Raw genomic sequence first — 18,817 nt, 5'->3', positions numbered from 1 at the left:
CTTCCCCACTTGAACCGGCTTTATGCAATTACGCTATGTTTGCACATCGCAGTCAATCACATTAAAAATAAGGAGAAGATAAACGTATATCCCATCATTTAAACTCCTGTTGTGATACAGCAACTGTTGCCAGAGCCTCATCTATGGAATAATGGAGGATGAAATGATATTTTATGATAAAAACTGCAGACGAGGTCATTCTTACAGTCAGCAGCACAAACTGGATATTAATCATCGCACAAATAGATTTCAGAAGCAAAATAAGAGCAGCCCCAGATCCCTGCTGCTAGCTGTGTTTCCCACTAATTCACCTGAGTGAGCATGTACCTCTGAGCTCAATTAACCCTTATTCCTGAGGCCACCCATAAACTTTGAAGTAAACACTGTTTTCCCTCTGGCCCCTGTTTTATATCCATGAAATACATCATTTCTATTGGAGGGTAAAATGCAGGTCCCCCGATAAATCCAAGTCCCTAATGAAGAGTCGGAGAGGTCCGGCGCACGTTTGCAGGGGCTTGGGTTGCTCTCCCGTTGACTGTATAAATCAAAATGCTTGATGCTCTTGGGGGGCATCTGGTATTTCTTGTGTCTTCGGTTGAGATTCGAGACAAATACAAAAGTTTGGCAAGCTGAGCAAGGGATGGGGGTATTCCCCAGCAAAACTGTCTGCATAGAGCATACGAGTTGTTAAATATGTACCCGCGGTTGTGCAGGGTGGTGGTGGTGGCAGTGGTGGTTGTTGTTATTCCCCCTCCCTCCCTCCCTCCCAGCCATTGTTCAGAGGCAAATTGGAAATCGGGTAATTAGGCCCTGACTCATAGTGTAGCATTAGCATCCCAAGTCAAAGTTCAATGTCCTGAAATGAAATTTAAACCAATTAATCTGTTAGATTTTTATCGCTTGTCCGTGTTTTCTCAGCAATTCCCCCAGCACGTGGCCTTTGATCAACTCTCATACAAAAGCTAAAATGTGTGCCTGCTGCTAGCGAGATGGGGCTGACATTACCATGGCACTCGTAAAACAATCAGAGCAGTGAAGCCCTCAAACAGACAGGGCACAGTAATATTTAATAAAAGCGCACACATAATCTTCGGAATTAGCATTTTGTGCCTTGCAGTACCTTTGGGAGAAGAGCTTTTATTTGTGGAGTGATCATTATTATAACAAAGAAGAGCTACCTAATAATTTCCACTTTAACTCTGCAATATGCCACAAGCATTTCTGAACCATTATGCTAAACTGTGGCGGGGTAATCATTTTATTGTCACACTTTGAAGGAAGAAAAATCTCCTTTCCAGGGAGCGGGGAAATGCACGTGCACGCAGTGCACCCGCCCCATGCCCAGCGCAAAACTTTTCTCTTTTGATGCTGGCACCGAACATCCCGTGTACACGAGGGCTGCAAAGATGCTGTCGCAGGAGGTGCAGAACAAAAAGGCATCTTTACAGTCCAACAATTATTTTGCTTCAAATCTTGCAAAAAATGAGAGGAGAAAAGACCCGTAAGCATAAGCAACATTCACCAGTGGCGGTACATGTTCATATGGCCATCCGTCAGACGTTGCAAGGCTTCTGCTTACAGCGTGAAGGGGTTGTAGTTACTTTGGTCCATGGCGTTTATTCAGTGCGGAGACTCGGCTTTGAGCGAGTAGTGTGAATAGAGTCCCCTGAACAATTGAGTGATTCTTTTTTTTTTTCAAATGACATCTGGTAATGAAGCGACTGAGCTCTTTTAGTCCAGGATATGGTTAGTCTGCCTTTCATTATTCAGTGGGTGTGGGCGGGTGGGGGTATATACACTCTTCCTTATTGTAAGCCCACCTGTTGTAATGGCACATGTTTCACTACCTTATTATTACAGCTGGTCAAATTTTTGGACCCCAAATTCTTTGCAATCAAATGCAGGGTTTCAGCCAAAGCAAAGTTTGTCTCTGGAAAAGGTTTTCTTTTGAGGCGGGGGGAGGAAGGGATGGAAAATAGTGATTATTTGCACAGTTTCGACATCTTGCAACTAGAAGTTGGGGGCTGGGATGGTGAGCCTTTCATTCTACGAGAACATTGCCATTTTGTCCTCTTTCTGGACCAAAACAAAGATGGAAATATCAGAATACCTGCAGGGTGGTCCCAAAGAGGATGGAGCTGGACCGTTGTCTGTGGGGGCAGATGACAGGACAAGGAGCAATGGGCTCAAGTTGCAGCAAGGGAAGTTGAGGCTGGATATTAGGAAAAATATTCTCACTTGGAGGGTGGTGAAGCGCTGGAACAGGCTCCCCAGAGAGGCGGTGGACTCTCCATCCTTGCAGGTGTTTAAGACCCGGGTAGACAAAACCTTGGCTGGGATGATGGAGTTGGGGCCGGTCCTGCTTGGAGCAGGACTTGGACTAGATGTGACCTCCTGAGGTCCTTTCCAGCCTGAATTTTCTATGAGTCTATACATTTCCTTTGGGACAAATATTCCAATCAGCATTTTTTATTTTTGTCAAGTTGCTCAGAAGGAAACATCTCCTGGGAAATGAAACATGAGTAAAGACGCCAAATGATTAGCAGAAGACGTGTGCGGAGCTAAGGCCCCCCTGTGTCTGCCCCCAGCCTGGGGGTGCAATGAAAAGGTGTCAGTGTGTGGAGGTCCTAAGGAACCTCCCTCTCGCCTCGGGGGGAGCACCGAGGCCCGATTCTTCCACCCCAGAAGAGTATCTTCCATTCAATTAGAGTCATTCTGCTTGTGCCCTGGAAGAGCAGGGCCTGGGGTGCAGCAAGACTACATAAGCTTAGCACCAAGAACAACACTAGCTTTTGCTAGTGATAGAAGAGCAATTCCTCCCAGGTGTGCTAGCTCGCACGTTGCCTCTTGGAGCTAGCTCCCCCTTGGTCCTACGCTACAAGACCTCTGCCAGTGCCTTCCCGACCCGGCACCACACACGGAAACACTTGGGTCAAAACACCAAGTGTGAGTTGGGTGGTGGGGGGGGAAGAGGAGGGAATATCTCAAGGGAAACGCATCCTGGAGTCGTAATTGCCTGAAATGTTAGCGAGACAAAATTTTCTTCTAAACACCAGGTCCCTGCTCATTCAGCACAGGACTTAAGCAGTCACGTAATTTCAAGTGTGCGATCCGTCTGGTTGACTCTGCTGGAACCAGCCGCCTGCTTAAATTAAGTCGGAGGGGCCATCAGGCCAATTAAGAAAAGCACGCGAGCGCCTGCTCAAAGTCCCACTTGCTTTGATGGGGCTTAGACCTGATCTTGCACTTAAACACTTCCTTAAGTGCTAGATACATCAAAACCTAACAATCAACCGGTGGAAAGACTACAGCGCTCTGCCCTGCTCTGTGCTGAGGACATCAAAAAAAAAAATCCCACCTTGTGAGAGGAGCAGTGGGTGCGTCTACACGTTCATGAATGTGCTGTAGGTACTGCGCATTAAGTTTAGTACTTGCATAACCAAGTACTAAATCTACTACACAGTAGCACCAGTTACTGTGCACGGTGCTGGTGCACGGCTTTTTAGTGACATTTACTGTGCAGTAGCCTAATACTACTGCGCAGTAGCATATTAGCACATTTTTTGCCGTGACACACTACTGTGCAGTAGTATTAGGCTACTGCGCAGTTAGCATCTCATCTAGATGTGCCCACCAAGACCTGTAGTTGGGTTCAGCAACTACAGCAATATCTTGCATTCATTTTAGAGATGAACTGAATGTGTGACTCGGAAGCCTGCATATGTTTTTAATGATTTGAGGACTCAGACAGTTTTTATATATTGAGTTTTTTTCTCTTAAAAAAAAAAAAAAGTTTGCTTTGTAACCTTTAAGAAAAAACTCACTTCTCTCACTGACACATGCAAAACTGGTTATGTTTAGGTTTTATTAGGGTGTGTGTGTCCACCGTGAGTTGTAACTAGCAGGAAGTGTGTAATTTGGAAGCAATTTTCATTTTTATTTATGAAATGATTAGATTCTGTGAAAAGGCTAGATGGGTTTTTGCAAAGCTGCCTTAGCTGTAAATGCTTTGCTATGAGCTGAGTCTAAAGGAAAGCATTTGGCTTGGACTTTCCAAAGTTTTTTATGCACGGTTTTATGCAAGTAACCTGAATCCAAATTACACATCTTGAAGTTACTTCTGTGTGCGCACTGCATTTTCATGACTGTAATGTTAGGATGTTTCTTTTGTTAGCTCATGTAAAAGTTAAAGGGCTGTTTTCTGCCAAGTTTGGAGCGGTGTAATGATTTTGGTGTGCGCGGGGTTTTTTTGTATTTTCGCTGGCACTTCCATCAGGTTAAGTAGTGGAAAAGTTTGTGCCTGACACTTACCAGCTTTTGTAAGCGGGGATGGAGTTTGTGTGCGTCCTGTGTCTGCCATCCATCACCCTGGAGCTTTTCTGTACGAATGCCCACAGAAACACTTACTGCTAGGGGTGACTCAACAACTTGCCTTCCAGACCCGTCCTCATTTCCAGCTCCCTGCCCACCCACCCTTCACAGTAGCTCACGGGAACGATCTTCTTGCCGGGTACATCAATTCTTGCAGTCCAACTCCCACCGTCAACTAATAAATAACAGCATTAATGCCTAGTGCTGATTTAACATTTTGTGTTGGAAGCAGTATATGGCAGGTCACCTACAACCGTGCATTTTATTTATCTGCCTTCATTCTTTATGAACTACCTGCCTGCAGGCTTGGGACACATTCACATTTATTTGGAATTTCTGAGCCGAATGAGCCGTTCAAGCAGATCAGGTTTTCCACCAATAAGCAGCTCTTCATCAAGGGCAAATGCTCCAATCAGCTGGCCTGTATATACTAATAAAGCACCCCGCTCTCCGTGGAGCCATGCCACGTAATGCCAGGGTTGCAATCCCAGCCCTAATGCAGGATGGTCAACGTCCCTGCTTTGCAGAAGTCAGAATTTCACTGCTGGTGAGGATCTGGCCTGCAGTTTGACATAAAAGATCCCCAAGGATTTGATCCTATATGCTGTTCCCATACAGGGCTTTAGGTCAGTCGCCTACGGGATTGAGCCCTACCCTTCTGCCCATCCAACTAGCTTCACATCACCCGTATCTGTGTCCAGGGCTCCCTCTGGAGCGGCGGTCCCCGTGCTTGGCACACATAAAATGCCCTAAAATAGAGGCCCTCGTGTCCAAAGGTCTAGCTGGCAGAGTTGAGCACTGTTCACATCTATAGGGGTGTCAGCATCCTCGCAGGGGGCCCGTGGCCGATAGCATGTCAGGAAGCCAGCACGTGAGAGGGAGGTTTGCCTTGTGTGTGCAGCAGGAGATGTTCACCCTCAACTCATTTCCTAATGACACAATAGTTACCAGCATCCCTGGGACCTCCTTAACCTTTCTGACTTGACTGACTTGCTAGCAGCTTTTCTTGCCAATGCATTGCCTCATGGCAGGGTGGTTGAACCTGGATCCTATTGCAGAGGAATTAGAGCAACACAGAGGGTTACACCCTTTTGTGTTTAGCTAACAGTTTCCATAGTATTTCGGAGTCTTTCCTTGGTTAATTTATCCTGTGATAGATAATAAAGGACACTTGCTTCCGATCATCTTATTATTGACTCAGGAATTCAGCATTTCATATATAATAGAGGAATGTGCACTGTTATCCAGCTGGTCTCTGCCCATCTTTTTATTATTTTTTTTTGCATAGTCTGAAATAAATATTTATCTTCTTAATAGAAACAACCAAAGCAAACACAAATTAATGAGGAGAAATACCCTCTCCAAAGAGCTGGTTGGGGGTCACACATGCATTGCTCGAAAGAATGAGGTCTCTTTGTGTTACGAGGGGTGGGGGGGATGAAAGGTCCTTTTATTTTTTTTTCTCAGGTCTTCTATCATTAAAATCTGGTTCTAACAGCAGAATACTTCTCTTTTTCATGTGTGTTGAAAAGCAGCTACACCATGTATCAAAGCCATCAGTCCAAGTGAAGGATGGACTACAGGAGGTGCCACTGTCATCATCATAGGAGACAATTTCTTTGATGGGTTACAGGTCATATTCGGCACCATGCTGGTTTGGAGTGAGGTAGGTGTTGTCTGAACGTTAATGTCTAATAGCTTTGTCTAGTTTATAGCTAGCCTGCTTTTTTTCTGAGCCTAACGCTCAATCAGCCACAAATGTTTAGCTGTGAAATCCTTCTTTTGCTCACTCAGTTCCCTGGAAACAAACCAAATTTGCCTGTGGCCTGAATCCCTGGACTTGCCCCTCTTGCAGTGGCCCTGCACCTAGGCACTGCCATTTAGTTCGGGGAAGGGTCAAGGATCAACGCGCACCTCTGTGATGGATTGTGCATTTAACATACGGTAAATAAGGTCCAGTTAAAAAAAGGGCCAGCAACGCTGGTTTTCAGAGGCGCTAAGGACTTGCAGCTCCCATTGACTTCAGGGGGGGCTTCAGGTCCTCAGCCCACCTGGGGAGCTGGCTCTGAATACCTAGCTATCTTGTTCTGCACATCCATGGTGGGAAAGCATCATTTTCCTTCCCAGCAGAGACATTTATATCTTCAGGGCAATGTTTTCTTGCCTCTCATTTACTTTTATTGCCTCTATTTCCCTGCTCGTTCTTCTTAACTTCCTTTTTGCTATCTTATTGTGTCCCCCAATGTGATTTGATTCTTTCCTTTTCCAAACACCAGTGAAACATTTAAATCTCAAAAGAGAGAGATCAACACAACACCCCTTTGGCCAGGCCCGGGGAAACCAATACAAAAATCCCAGAGACGTGACCGGCACCAGGAGAAAGCTCGCCCAGAGGGTTTCACGTGTTACCTTTGGGGGGTCTGAAAGCTTTGCATTGAGTTGATCTTTGTGAGGGATGAATACTGAAATAAGTGCACTGATCTTAGTGACTAGCCAGCCTTATTGCATCAATTATACTATACCGGGACAGCCACATTTTGGTCAGACACAAACTTCCTTCAGATTCAGGTGCAGAGTTAAATTTCCTCATTAAATTAGTATTCATGATAGAAGGGCTGGAAGGAGAATCCTGTTTTCCCTCGTTCTTTCTGCTCCTTGGGATTGTACATTATAAATATTAAATCAATATTATAATTTACTTCAGATCTGACCCTTTCACCCCTGGTGATTCTGTTACACATATGGCAGCAATTTTCCTATGAAGAGAGCCCTCTAATATTTGCTGCGGACTTTCCCTCTCACATCCCCCCACGTAAGGATGGGAGCAGATGAAAGTATATTATTAAAAAAAAAATAGGCATAGCACATGGGCCCAGTCCTGAAGCTCTTGCATCATGAAAGCACCTCTGTGATTTCAGCGATGTGTTAGGATGGGAACTATTGTGGGTAAAGGTTTTTAACAAGGAAAAGTGAAGAGGCTCGGTCTGAGAGGGCATTGGGACGGAGAAGGGTGTACCCAGAATTGGCCCTTCCATTATAAAGCCCTGTCTGTATAACCAGTGTGGTTTCAAAATCTCATTGGTTTGCAAGTTGTTGGACAGGCCTTTCCTAAAAGAAGACAGATATTGCGAATAGTCAGACCGAAAGGCGTTCATTTATTGGTTGGGAATGTTAGGGTTATAATTAGTCGTTCAAATGAAAATTATCCTACAGTTTGCACTGTGCTGTTGTTCCTCTGGTTTGGTCATGGAGTATGAAAGCCCAAAGGGGGAGAGAGATGAGTGCTAAAAAAATGAGGAGGCTATTAAAAAATAATCCTGGAAATGAGTGAGTTACCAAAATGATCTCTAAAGAATTCAAAGTGCACGCAGCGTCCACGCGCACCGCACGTGCCTAAGCCATCTGCGGCCTCGTCTCCGCCCTAAAAATGCCTCTTAGGTTGTCCGAACCCAAAAAAGGAAGGTCACGATCCAGGGGAAAGGCGTTTGCTCGACCGCAGCAGAGCTTGAAAGGAAACTGCCCGGCTTGGGGGTGTCATTGCACACTCAAACCCTGGAGCAGGACTGTCAAAAAAGAAAAAAATCTAGGTCAAATGTTAATATAGCTGAATCAATGAGTTTTCTGGTCAAAAGGAGGTGACGTTTTCAGTGGCTCTTTCCTGGAGTTGCTAGTTTTGACCGAGTTGCAGGAAACCCAAAGAAAAACTTGAATTCTGGGGTGACAGCAAATGCTGGGATTCGGGAGACCAAAGATGAAATCCTTGCTCTGCCATGGGTTTCCCGTGTGGCAATGGGGAAAGGGCGTAGTTTCTTTCAGCTCGAGGTCCCCATCTCCAACCCTGCAGCAAGATTAGCCCCCTGCTCCCAGCAGTGCGGTGCGGTGCGGAGAAAGACACGAAGGATTAGGAGGTGCTCAGATGCTCTTGCAATGGGAGCTGTATGAGTACCTACAAGATACAGGTACTTAAAGTACAAATTCCACCTCATTTCAGATTCAAATTGAAAATGAAAAAAAAAATCCCCGTTCATTTAAAATATATATTTGTTGCTGTCAAACTGTATGTAGTACAAATATTTGAAATGTAAATAATATAGCTTTAATTTATTTTACATGTATCCGAGTCTTGTAATTGAAATATTTATACACTTGAAATGGAGTTGGCTATGGTAAAGAAGGAGATTTAAAATGGTTTCTGAAACACATATTTATTATTTAAACATATATTTTAGTTGTAAACACTCTAACATAATTACAACCTTTCTCAGCCAGAGGAGAACTAAATAAAAACTTAATTTGTCACATTAATTTTGTGCAGAAAGGCAGATACCTCAAGCCAGTGAGTTCAATTAATATGCAATTCCCAAATTACTTATGAAAACGATTTTAAAATCCTATGTTAATTTTCAAGCACTGCAGCATTGGCTGTCTTGTGAGTAACTTACATGAGCGACGGCCAATATTTGGGCTTGTTTCGTTCCCCTGAATGCAAGAACGTACCGCTCAGCGTCAGGTGTTGGAGCAAATACTCGTGACTATAAGTTGAAATGAGTTTGTTAATAAGTATTCTGCTCTGTTTATTCAAACGGGCCATTTCTTTGAGCAGTTGCTTGCCAGGAGCAGTCTGCGCATTTGCCGGGTCAGCTGGAAACTCAGTCTTGCCTTTTATACTGAGAGAAGTTGGAGAGACTTGGAAACATCAGCTCCTTGCTCTCGCATGGCATAGAGGCTGTCGGCAATCATTACGTTGCTGAACCAAAGTCTGCGGCTAAGATTTGCAGAGCTGATGTTTGCTTTTGGGTGTCTCAGCCGTTGCATGTAGTCTTTGAGGCCTGATCTCCAAGAAGGGCTCAGCACTGTCTTTCTAAAACCCAGGGCTCTTGAAAGCATCTCCGGTCGGGCATCCAGAAGTGAAGGCATCCAAAAGCACTGGTCAGTTTTGAAAATGTAGGCCTATACCATTGTGTAGATGCTCCCTGGCTTCTCTCATGGTCAAAGCTTTACTACCCTGAGTGAACTATAGACAACTAGTCCAACCCCTGCTCCAAGCAGGACCAGCCCCAACAGTGGGTACGAGGTTGCATTTTGATCAGCTCTGTTTGAATGGTCCCCCACTTCAAATCCAAATTAAATTTATGACTCATTGTCACCATGCCTGGAACCACAAACTAGTGCTCAAGCAAGCAAAAATAAGCTGGGGACTTGTATGAATAGCATCTCTTTATACAATGTCATTTTAAAAAAAAAAAGGAAAAAAGTGGCCTGGCACTCTCCGCAGTGTGAAACGATGCTGCATCACTCAAGAATGTCTAAAATATATTAGCAAACCACGAAAAGAAGTTTATTGCACAAATGCAACCCCTAATGTGTTTTGGATTTTAAAGGGCACGTACCTCACTCTGTTTTGGAGACCTCTGCAATTCAGGTTTTAATCCAATCCATTATGTGTCCCAACTGACATAAGTGAGTTTATATAAAACAGCTGATACAGATGCCAAGTATTAGACCAATTTACCTAAAAATCCCAGTCTAGAATGAGGCTAGCTGCATGGTTGATACCTGAATCCAGAGCCCAATTTTCCCAAAGCTTGAGGGGGAAGAAGAAGGTAGGTTTGGGGTTTTGTTGCGGGCTCATTTCTGAATCAGAGGTGAATGCTTTGCTTGAAATCTCCAACTTCAAAAAAGAATAGGCATCAGATCAGGGTGGCTGAAATATGGCATCCTGGTTCAGGAAAGTCTGATTTCATGGCCTCTCGCTGTTGGCTAGTGCTTTTGATTTCTCCCTTCCTACCTTTCTCTGCATTTTGGAGCAGAGAAAGGGCTATTTGGATCGAGTCATTCCTTCTCCTGGTGCTAGTAGACAGGCAGTCGTAGCCAGAGACCATTGCCTCCACCCCCATCTTCTTCACTGCTCGAAAGAGTGCGGCTCTGGGTTTTGATCGGTGTTCACAAGTGCTGCCATATTACACGTCAGACATAATGGTAAATAAGGCTGTTTATCGATCCTCGCTGCAAACTCATGGCATTAAGCTGTTTCTGTTGCACAGAAAGCTGGAGAGCCCACGGGTTTATAAAACTCAGATTTCCTTTTCTCTGCACATCAAGGCCTACATTAGAGCAAAATATAACCTGAGTGTCCTGGAACACAGGACTCGAGGCATAATGTTCCCCCTTTGGGAACGTGTGGGCGAGAGAGTTGTGTTCTTGTGGCTTTAAACACAGTGACATTTATTTACTTCAGAGAACAAAGGAAAACCAAACTGTTTGTAAAGAACCAACCAGCAAACTGGCTTCACTCGCCCGTCCTTGGTAACAGCGTCCCATAAATAGGTTAGGCATTTCTTGAGAACCAGGGCAGAAGTGTACTGGAAAATGCCACGAGTTATGCTGAAAGACCACTCTCGTGGTGCCACACCAGTAAGGGCCGGGAAAGCAAAGATGCATCGAGAGTCTGCCTCTTTCGGTGAGCTCTCTTGGAGTGGTGATGTGGAAGGGGAAGCTGGAAACTTTTCTTTTTTAAAGCCCTTAGCAATTTTTTCTTTAAGATTTATTCCCCCCCATTTTCTATTGTGTCCAATACATGTGCTTTCATAGGGGCTAGGCACAGACAATCAAAAAAACCCGAGGTTGAATGGATTCAATCTTTGCAGGTTAGTCTAACCAGCGTAGATTGAACCGACAAGCAACTGAACAGACATTCACTTCTGATCCCAGAAATGCAGCCACATGCCTGCAGTGGCCCAGGCCAGAAGCCAGGGGGTGCTAGAGCACACCTCTGCCAGGCTGGAGCTGACAGCTTGGGCCAAAGCTAGCCCACCCATCCTGTGAGGGCAGGGTTAATGGAGGAGGTGCAAAGCATCCTGGGATGCTGGGGGACCGTGAGTGAACTTGAATCTGGAGGGGATCTGGGACAGAAGTTCAACAAACCAATTTAACCTAAATCAGTTCAGTCTGATAGTACATCCATCCAGGTTTACCTTAAACCAGTATCGGCTGTACATTTGAAAGTGGTTTCTGTGCACTGAACTTCTGTTGTGTTAGGGATTGGAGCCAGCTTCAGATCACTTACACCAGTCTGTGTGTAATTTGTGCCCTTAGCCTAAATATCTTGTAACAATGACTGTTTTTCTCTAAGTGCCAGCTCCTGGAGTCAGCTGGGCTTCATTTTTTTTAAATGACACATTTCATTTTAAGAAGTGAGTATCTAGGTCCTCAGGAACAAGCTTGTAAGCCTGAAAATACCAAAAGGGAAATAAAAAGAACCTCCTGCTGATTTTTTATTTTTAAATCTCATGATTTTTAATCCAGTCTTTTGATTTCTTGGGGGGGGCCTGATTCATTCTTCTGAACAGGTGGGGGCGGTAGCACTGACTTCTTTTTTCCATCAATTTTTTTTTTAATGTATGGGAACTTTTTGCAGTGCATTTCATTCACATAAGAGAGATGGCCGCATCTCTGAGCAGCATTCCCAGTTCCTTAGTGTTTTGTTGCCAACTCTTGTCTTTGGGGATTTTCATTCTTGAGATATAGGGGGGAGGGTGTTAGGAGTTGTGCTCAAAACTCACACAACAGACAAACTAGAGATGACCACAAAGGGCCAGTGACTTTTGTAGGGATGTATTACATTTCTTTTCTTTTCCTTTTAATGTTTTAAAGCCTACTTTTAAATTAAAAATCAGAAAAAAATAGCTTTTGAAAATGCTTTTCCAAAGTGTTTGGTTGTCACTCAGGAGGAAACAACCCCTCTTTGGTCTGCAAAAATTGAAAAAAAATTGCCAAAAAGAAAGTTTTTATAAAAAAACAAAAACAAAACAAAAAACCCCCAAACCAACAAAACCCCAAACCATTATCAGAAAGGTTTCATTTTAATTTTTCATCCAGAGTGTGGCTTGCCATGAAACAGTGACTGGCTCCAGTAATGAGGATGAACAACCAGTGACGTGCTCTAAAATCAAGGCAGTCGGGCTCCCTTCAGCGCAAGAGCTGTGGGGTGCAGCCCATTCTATTAAATGTAAAGGATTGCTTCTCTTCTGATACGTGTGTAAGGCTTTTCACCAGCCCCACCATCCACCCCACTGCTCCTCCTGCCCCCATGGCATGCTTCCCTCCAGACAGCCTCTTCGAAAGTCATGGGGAAGCTCGGATAATAATAAGGCAAAGGTAGAGGAGCTCTGGCGATTCCTTCCAAGTCTTCCCACTGGGGTCTTGCCCTGCTTCTAGACACAACCATCACACTGCCTGCAGACCAGGGACCATTTGCCTGGATGCCCCAAGTGTTTGCTTGGCTCCTAGAGCTGCTCTGCAGAGTAAGTGGCTGACCTTTTCACAGCCCTTTTCTGAGAGGGCAGTCTGGGCTCAGGAGAGGGCATGGCAAGAGGGGGTGGATGTTGCCACAGCCTTGAGCAATGACAGAGAATATGCCTGCTCTGTGGGTGCGTCTGCATGTGCAATTAATGCTATTTGGCTTTACTGTGCAGTAAATTTACTGCGCAGTAGACTAAGCCTACATGTGTGAATGGTGATGCTTTACTGCACAGTAGTCTACTGCACAGTAAAGCGTCTCATGTAGACACAGCCACTGTGCACTAGCCACCAAAATGAAGGTAGTGTAACCACCCTAGGGCAGCACTGGGCACACGAAATAACCACTCTCAAGAGCAAGGGTGTTGGCACGTACTCACAGTTTCTCTGAGGGTGCAGACATATGACACGTAAATGGACTTTGCAGTGAAAATGGAAAGAGCTTGCCTTGCACAGCCTTACTACAGGGTAAGTCGCTTGATTCTGGAGTGACGTTACCTCTGGGAACAAGTGGACTTAATTTTACCTTGGGTAAAATTACACTAGTATAGTGTGTTCACAGCTCTCCTCCGTTCCCCCCTTGGGTGGCTGTTTGTTCGGTGCAGACACGTTATTATCACCGTCTTCCCTGCCACCTAGTGGCAAGGTCTTGTAATACATCTACCGTGGGAGAGGGGGCCATGTGTCCTCTGAACATAGCGGTGTAACTTTACTCCGGAGTAATATCTGAGAAAGTGATCTGGCAGTAAACGTGTCATGGCCCATGCGATACCCACATTTACCTTCATCTTTGCGTGCAGTGCACACACAGTAGGCATGCTGTGCTTCGTTGCAATACTCTTTGTGTGGTCTGGAGCTGGTATTGGCATGCCCGTTGTGCAGTCATTTCTGTTTGCTCCAGTAGTGAAAAGCAGGTTTGCACAGAGTTGCACGAGAAATGCACCATCACACGCATGCACACGATGGTGGGAGACTTGGGATCCACATGGTTAAATGGCATGTGTTCCCCTGCGCATCTGGAGTCCAAGTGCTCGATAGATTTAACCTTAGTGTAACGGTCTTTGTCCAAACCTTTAGCAAATCCTCCGTTTGTAAAGTGTGTGTTAGTCAGGCACCGTTGTGACCACCGGAGTATAAAACCTTCATCTGGCGTGTGCTGGCTTGAGCCGTCGCGCTAAGCCAGGCTTAATGTTCATAGAAGGAAGCAAGTGCTTGGCGTGTATGACAACTGAGATAATGTTGTTATGGCTGAGAAGGAGAACGCTTGTAAATATTGTTGTCACTGGCTTTTATGTGGGTTACATCAAGATTGTATTCAAACATTGACAGGTTAATTACACGTTTCAAAGCTTTGTTTACTGAGATCCGTGAGGAAAGTGTTATTAAAGAAGTGTTCGGCTTGTAACAGTGCTTTTCCCCCCCTCCCTATGTTTTCTTCTAGCTGATTACTCCTCATGCAATCCGAGTTCAGACGCCTCCCCGACACATCCCTGGTGTGGTAGAAGTCACATTGTCCTACAAATCGAAGCAGTTCTGCAAGGGAACGCCTGGGAGGTTCATTTACACCGGTAAGAGTGCGTTAGCACCAGCTGCAATGTATGAAACCAGGGCAAGCAGCGTGCCCAACTCCCAGCTGCTGGGACTGCCACTCCTGGGTTTTATTGCTATCACTTGCAACTTCATAGTAAGGTTTGATTTTTGCAAATGGGTGGCTATAGGTCATTGCAAAAATGCACTTTTTTTTGGAACGGGGATCATTTGTATATTTGCTCCTACCTCCTCCAGCAAGGAGAAAATAAGAGATTATTTCATTATTATGGTGCTGCGCAGTGGGTCCGTGCCTAAACAGAGGTGCAAAGGCCTAATGAATAAGCACAGTGAGCCAGCACAAGCAAGGCTGTCTCTTTGTGGCTGAGACCCTCAGCTATGCACTTTCCTCTGACGCCGTCGAGCAATGCGATCCAGTGTGTCCACGTCGCCGGATCTCTCCAAGCAGGAGCATGCTGGCCTGCCCACATCTACTGTGTGGCACCGCTGTGTTTATCTCTGCCGTCTAGGAAAGCTGGGCAGCTGTCCCATGCACGCTTGTGGATGGCAGTGCGTTTGGGGAGGCTCTTCCATGCAGAGATCTCATGGGAGGACTGGTTAAGGGTTTTATTTTCCCCCTTAAAATGCATGGCCATGGGGCATCCCACATAGTTAGGAAGCATGTGAAACCACATTGTGGAGGGATAAGAACTGGATTTAAATACAGTCAAGCAGTATCCTAGCCATCCATTTTATATCTATCTATCTATCTATCTATCTATCTATCTATCTATCTAGAGAGATTATTTTATATATATTATTTTATAGTTATATCTATCTAGATATATCTAGATAGATAGATATAACTATAAAATAATATATATAAAATAATCTCTCTTTCTAGATAGATAGATAGATAAATATCTATATCTATCTACATAGCTATATCTATACATAGATAAAGATATACAGAGAGATATCTAGATAGATAGATCAATCAATCAATATATAAATATATATATAATGGATAACTCATGGTACCAGCCTAGCTATCCATTATAGATAGATAGATCAGTGGCTCCCAATCTCAGGGTGCGACCCACATCAGGGTCTGCCTCTTGCTCCACCCATCCTGCCTGGGGGGCTCTCCCAGCGCGTGGTCCACACAGCTCTTGCCACCTGCTGCCCCCACAATCCCAACTCGGCCTGGGCTCTGTTGGCGCCACTGGGCATGAGTGAGTTGGGGGCGGGGGTCACGACCCAGATTTAGGGTTGCAGCAAAAAAAGGTTGGTAGCCACTGATATAGATAGATATAGATATGGCTATATAAATAAATATCCATTATACATATAAATATAATGATATATAAATATATATAAAATAGAGAGAGATTATTTTTATATATATTATATTGTTTTATAGGTTTATATGTATATTTTATAGTTTTATATATATCTATATATTATATATATATCTATATATTATATATATATCTATATATTATATAGATATATTATATCTATATTACATATTTGATATAATATATATAAAACTTGTGGTGCCAACCTCTTAGGAGTCACTTTACAAGAGTTGGGCTAAGGAAGTGATACTTCCTCTCGACTTGGCGCTGGCGAGACCCCAGCTGCAGTCCTGTGTCCATTTCTGGGCGCTGCACTTCGAAGAAGAGGTGGAGGATCTTGTAAGGGTCCAGACAAGGGCCACAAGGATGATGAAAGGTTTGGAGGACAAACCTTATGGGGAAAGACTGAGGGCTCTGGGACTGTTCAGCCTGGGGAAGAGAGGACTGAGGGGGCCTTGGTGGCCGTCTATAAGTATGGAAGGGGTGAATATCAGGAGCTGGGAGAAAAACTGCTCGCTAGGGCGGCCCAGGGGAGGACGAGGAGCAATGGCCATGAGCTGTCAGACGATGGTTTCAGGTTGGATGCAAGGAAGAACGTGTGTATGGGAAGGGTGACCACAATCCGGACTCGACTTCCCACGGAGGTGGCGCGGTCCCCAACCTTGGAAATCTTCAAGAGGAGACTGGACAGATGCCTTGCTGGGATCGTTTGATCTCAGCACTACTCCTGCCCAAACCAGGAGCAGGGGGTTGGACTTGATAAACTTTCAAGGCCCCTTCCAGCCCTTCATTTCTATGATTTCTCTGATTTCCATTGCACCAGGCTCTACTACACTTATCCCTAGACCTGTCTCGGGGGTGTCTATACAGGACTGTATACTCCTTGTTCTTTGCTGTGTTTGTGGGCTGTGGTAAATCCTGAGCTGTGGCAGGTCTCCTGAGCTCCCGGAGAAAGTTAAATATAACAACTATTCGAAAAGCTCCTGGATATGAACCACTCACCAAGCCCACGGTGGCCCGTGTGGTGCTCTTGATGCACATACACCCTCATATGTGTGTGCACGTGTGGGTGGAGGGTGCATTATGGGGTGTGTCAGTACAAACAGGCGAGCTCCGTTCCTATGTGATTTCACTGATGCAGAATGGTTTGCATAACAGTGCCCTGCAGAGACTTGTTCATGTTTCGTCCAGGTTTTTGGTTAAATTGGGCCTGAAATGTTCACGTCAGGTCTTCTCCGCAAGATGCAGGTGATCATTGGGTCTCAGAGTATGGTTAGTAGGAGTGCTAGCATTTAAATGAATGAGTGGAAAAGTCAGAGCACGTGCTTTATTCAAATGGTTTAATTAGTCATTGGAGCTAAATAAATATTAACAAGAGCAAAGGATAAGCAAGGGTTCCCATTGTCGGATGCTTATACGGACAGTTTTCACCAGCTGAGGACGTGACCCAGAGAATCCTAAATAGTTTGACTAAAAAGTCTGTGTCAGTCTCATTTTTCACTCCCGTGACTAAATGGTATTTCACCCTTCTCCGGTCATAGACTGTTTTGTCTTGGGCAGATGGGATATGTAGATTAAAAAAAAATCAAGAAGGCAACCCAGTCCCCAAATATTCTTTTCAGGGGAAACTTTCATGTCTCCCTTCTCCATGTGAAGGAGCAGGAAAAGGACCAAGCCCAATTGGTTTTGATTTTGGCTTTCCGAATCACCTTTAATTAAGTCCTTCCAAGAAGAAAGAGGCACGTTTTGGGCTATCTGTTCAAAAGCAGAAGAGTGACTTGATATGACTCTAAATTGTTCCAGGTATTAACAGCGTTCCCATTTAGTTTATTGCTTTATTTGTGCCATTTCCAGCTTAACATTTTTTTTGTTCGGGAAGTGAAAATGATGAAGAACGACACAAAAATGACAGCTGGATTCAAAGGCAGATTCCCTTAATTGTATATATGCCATGAAAATAGGACAGATGTATAAACTCTCTTCTGACCAACATCCTACCCCACATATTATTCCTTTCTCTGTCCTTTTATAGACAATGTATGAAACCTGGCCTGCTTCTTTTTTTTTTAAAGAAGGCAAACCTGAAAATAAAATAAAAACAATTAATGCATCTGACCTTTAGAAATGCCTTCCAGCCCTTTAAACAAAATGCAGGTTCAGTGCATGCCTGCCGATTAGTTTTAGTTAATTGAAAATTATAGGATTGACCCAAGAGGAAAATTTTGTTTGCACTCCAATCACTTTTACAAATTAAGGAAAATTACCACAATTTTGTTTAGCTAAGGTTTCACACTGAGTTCACGAAATTAGCTCAGCCATCCCAACAAAGTCAGCATTTTGTTAGTGAGCACCAGGAAAAAAAAAATAATAATAGTCTACGGTGGTGTACAAACGAAGCATAGGAAAAGCTATGATGCTTTATAGAACTAGGGCAAGTGTTTTTAATTAGGATTATTGGTTCATTGTAAGTTTTGAAGAACAATCAAACTAGCAGATTAGCTGTTTCTTTTAAAGCTAGAATTTCTTGCCATTCATTTTTCCCATGAGAACTTGTTTTAACTCCCACATAGCGCTATTTTCTTTCTTTCTTGCTTGCTTTTTACAAGGCTCATTATGGGCCTGCAGGAACCGGACCAATTGGAAGTGGCGATGCTGTCGCATTCCCCAGCGTCGCTCCAATCGGTGGGAGCGTTTCACCGTCTTCGTCGGGGCACTCGGTGCTCTGGAACATATTACAAAACCACAGAGGCCAAATGTTTCCTCGGAGGAGCTCGGCCTCGGTTTTTTTGGCTGAAAACATTTCAGCATCACTTGTGCTTATTTGCCCTGCTCGTAAGCACGAGAAAAGGGGGGAGAAGGAAAGAGGAAAAAAAATAAATAAAGGAGGAGGAGAAAACCCACCAACCCTGGGAGTCGATCAAGCATGGTTTCCTTTCTAGTGAGAATGGCCCTGCTCGTTAATGGGCCCATTTTGTGGTCAGGTCTCATTTAGAAGAAATTATTTTTAATCAGTGTTCAACAAAATACCCCCTCAAGCCACCTGGCTGTAAACTGCTTGTTTTCCCTTACTGTTAAGTACTTAAATTCTTAGAAGAAAAATACCCAGCGACCCATTAATTTTAGCCCTTTTTTCCCCCCCTCTCCCTTTATCTGCAAACAACTTAGTAACTTGATCTCCGAGCCCATGTGCCATGTCGGGATCAAGGTCACATACACCGGGAGAAATCCTAGCTCTCAGAGGTATTTTTGAAAGAAGTACA

The 18,817-nt window shown here is 44.3% G+C and overlaps 1 protein-coding gene across 8 annotated transcripts in view; it reads left to right on the top strand.

The window, feature by feature from the left end:
* The window catches only part of EBF1 (EBF transcription factor 1), a 296,884-nt gene that overhangs the window by 209,188 nt on the left and 68,879 nt on the right, over positions 1-18,817 (top strand). For 4 of the 8 annotated variants that reach the window (XM_059712948.1, XM_019475980.2, XM_014610144.3 and 1 more), the window contains exons 9-10: positions 5,904-6,037; positions 14,111-14,237. In XM_059712948.1, the coding sequence (XP_059568931.1) occupies positions 5,904-6,037; positions 14,111-14,237 (261 nt within the window). The remainder of the gene's footprint in view (positions 1-5,903; positions 6,038-14,110; positions 14,238-18,817) is intronic. The other 4 variants (XM_014610157.3, XM_014610150.3, XM_014610139.3 and 1 more) reach the window with 1 other exon arrangement.

This window comes from Alligator mississippiensis, chromosome 9 (assembly GCF_030867095.1).
Source record: "Alligator mississippiensis isolate rAllMis1 chromosome 9, rAllMis1, whole genome shotgun sequence".
Classification (NCBI taxonomy): domain Eukaryota; kingdom Metazoa; phylum Chordata; order Crocodylia; family Alligatoridae; genus Alligator; species Alligator mississippiensis.
The sequence above is the reverse complement of the archived record's forward strand: the minus strand, read 5'-3'. Positions and strand labels throughout refer to the sequence as shown.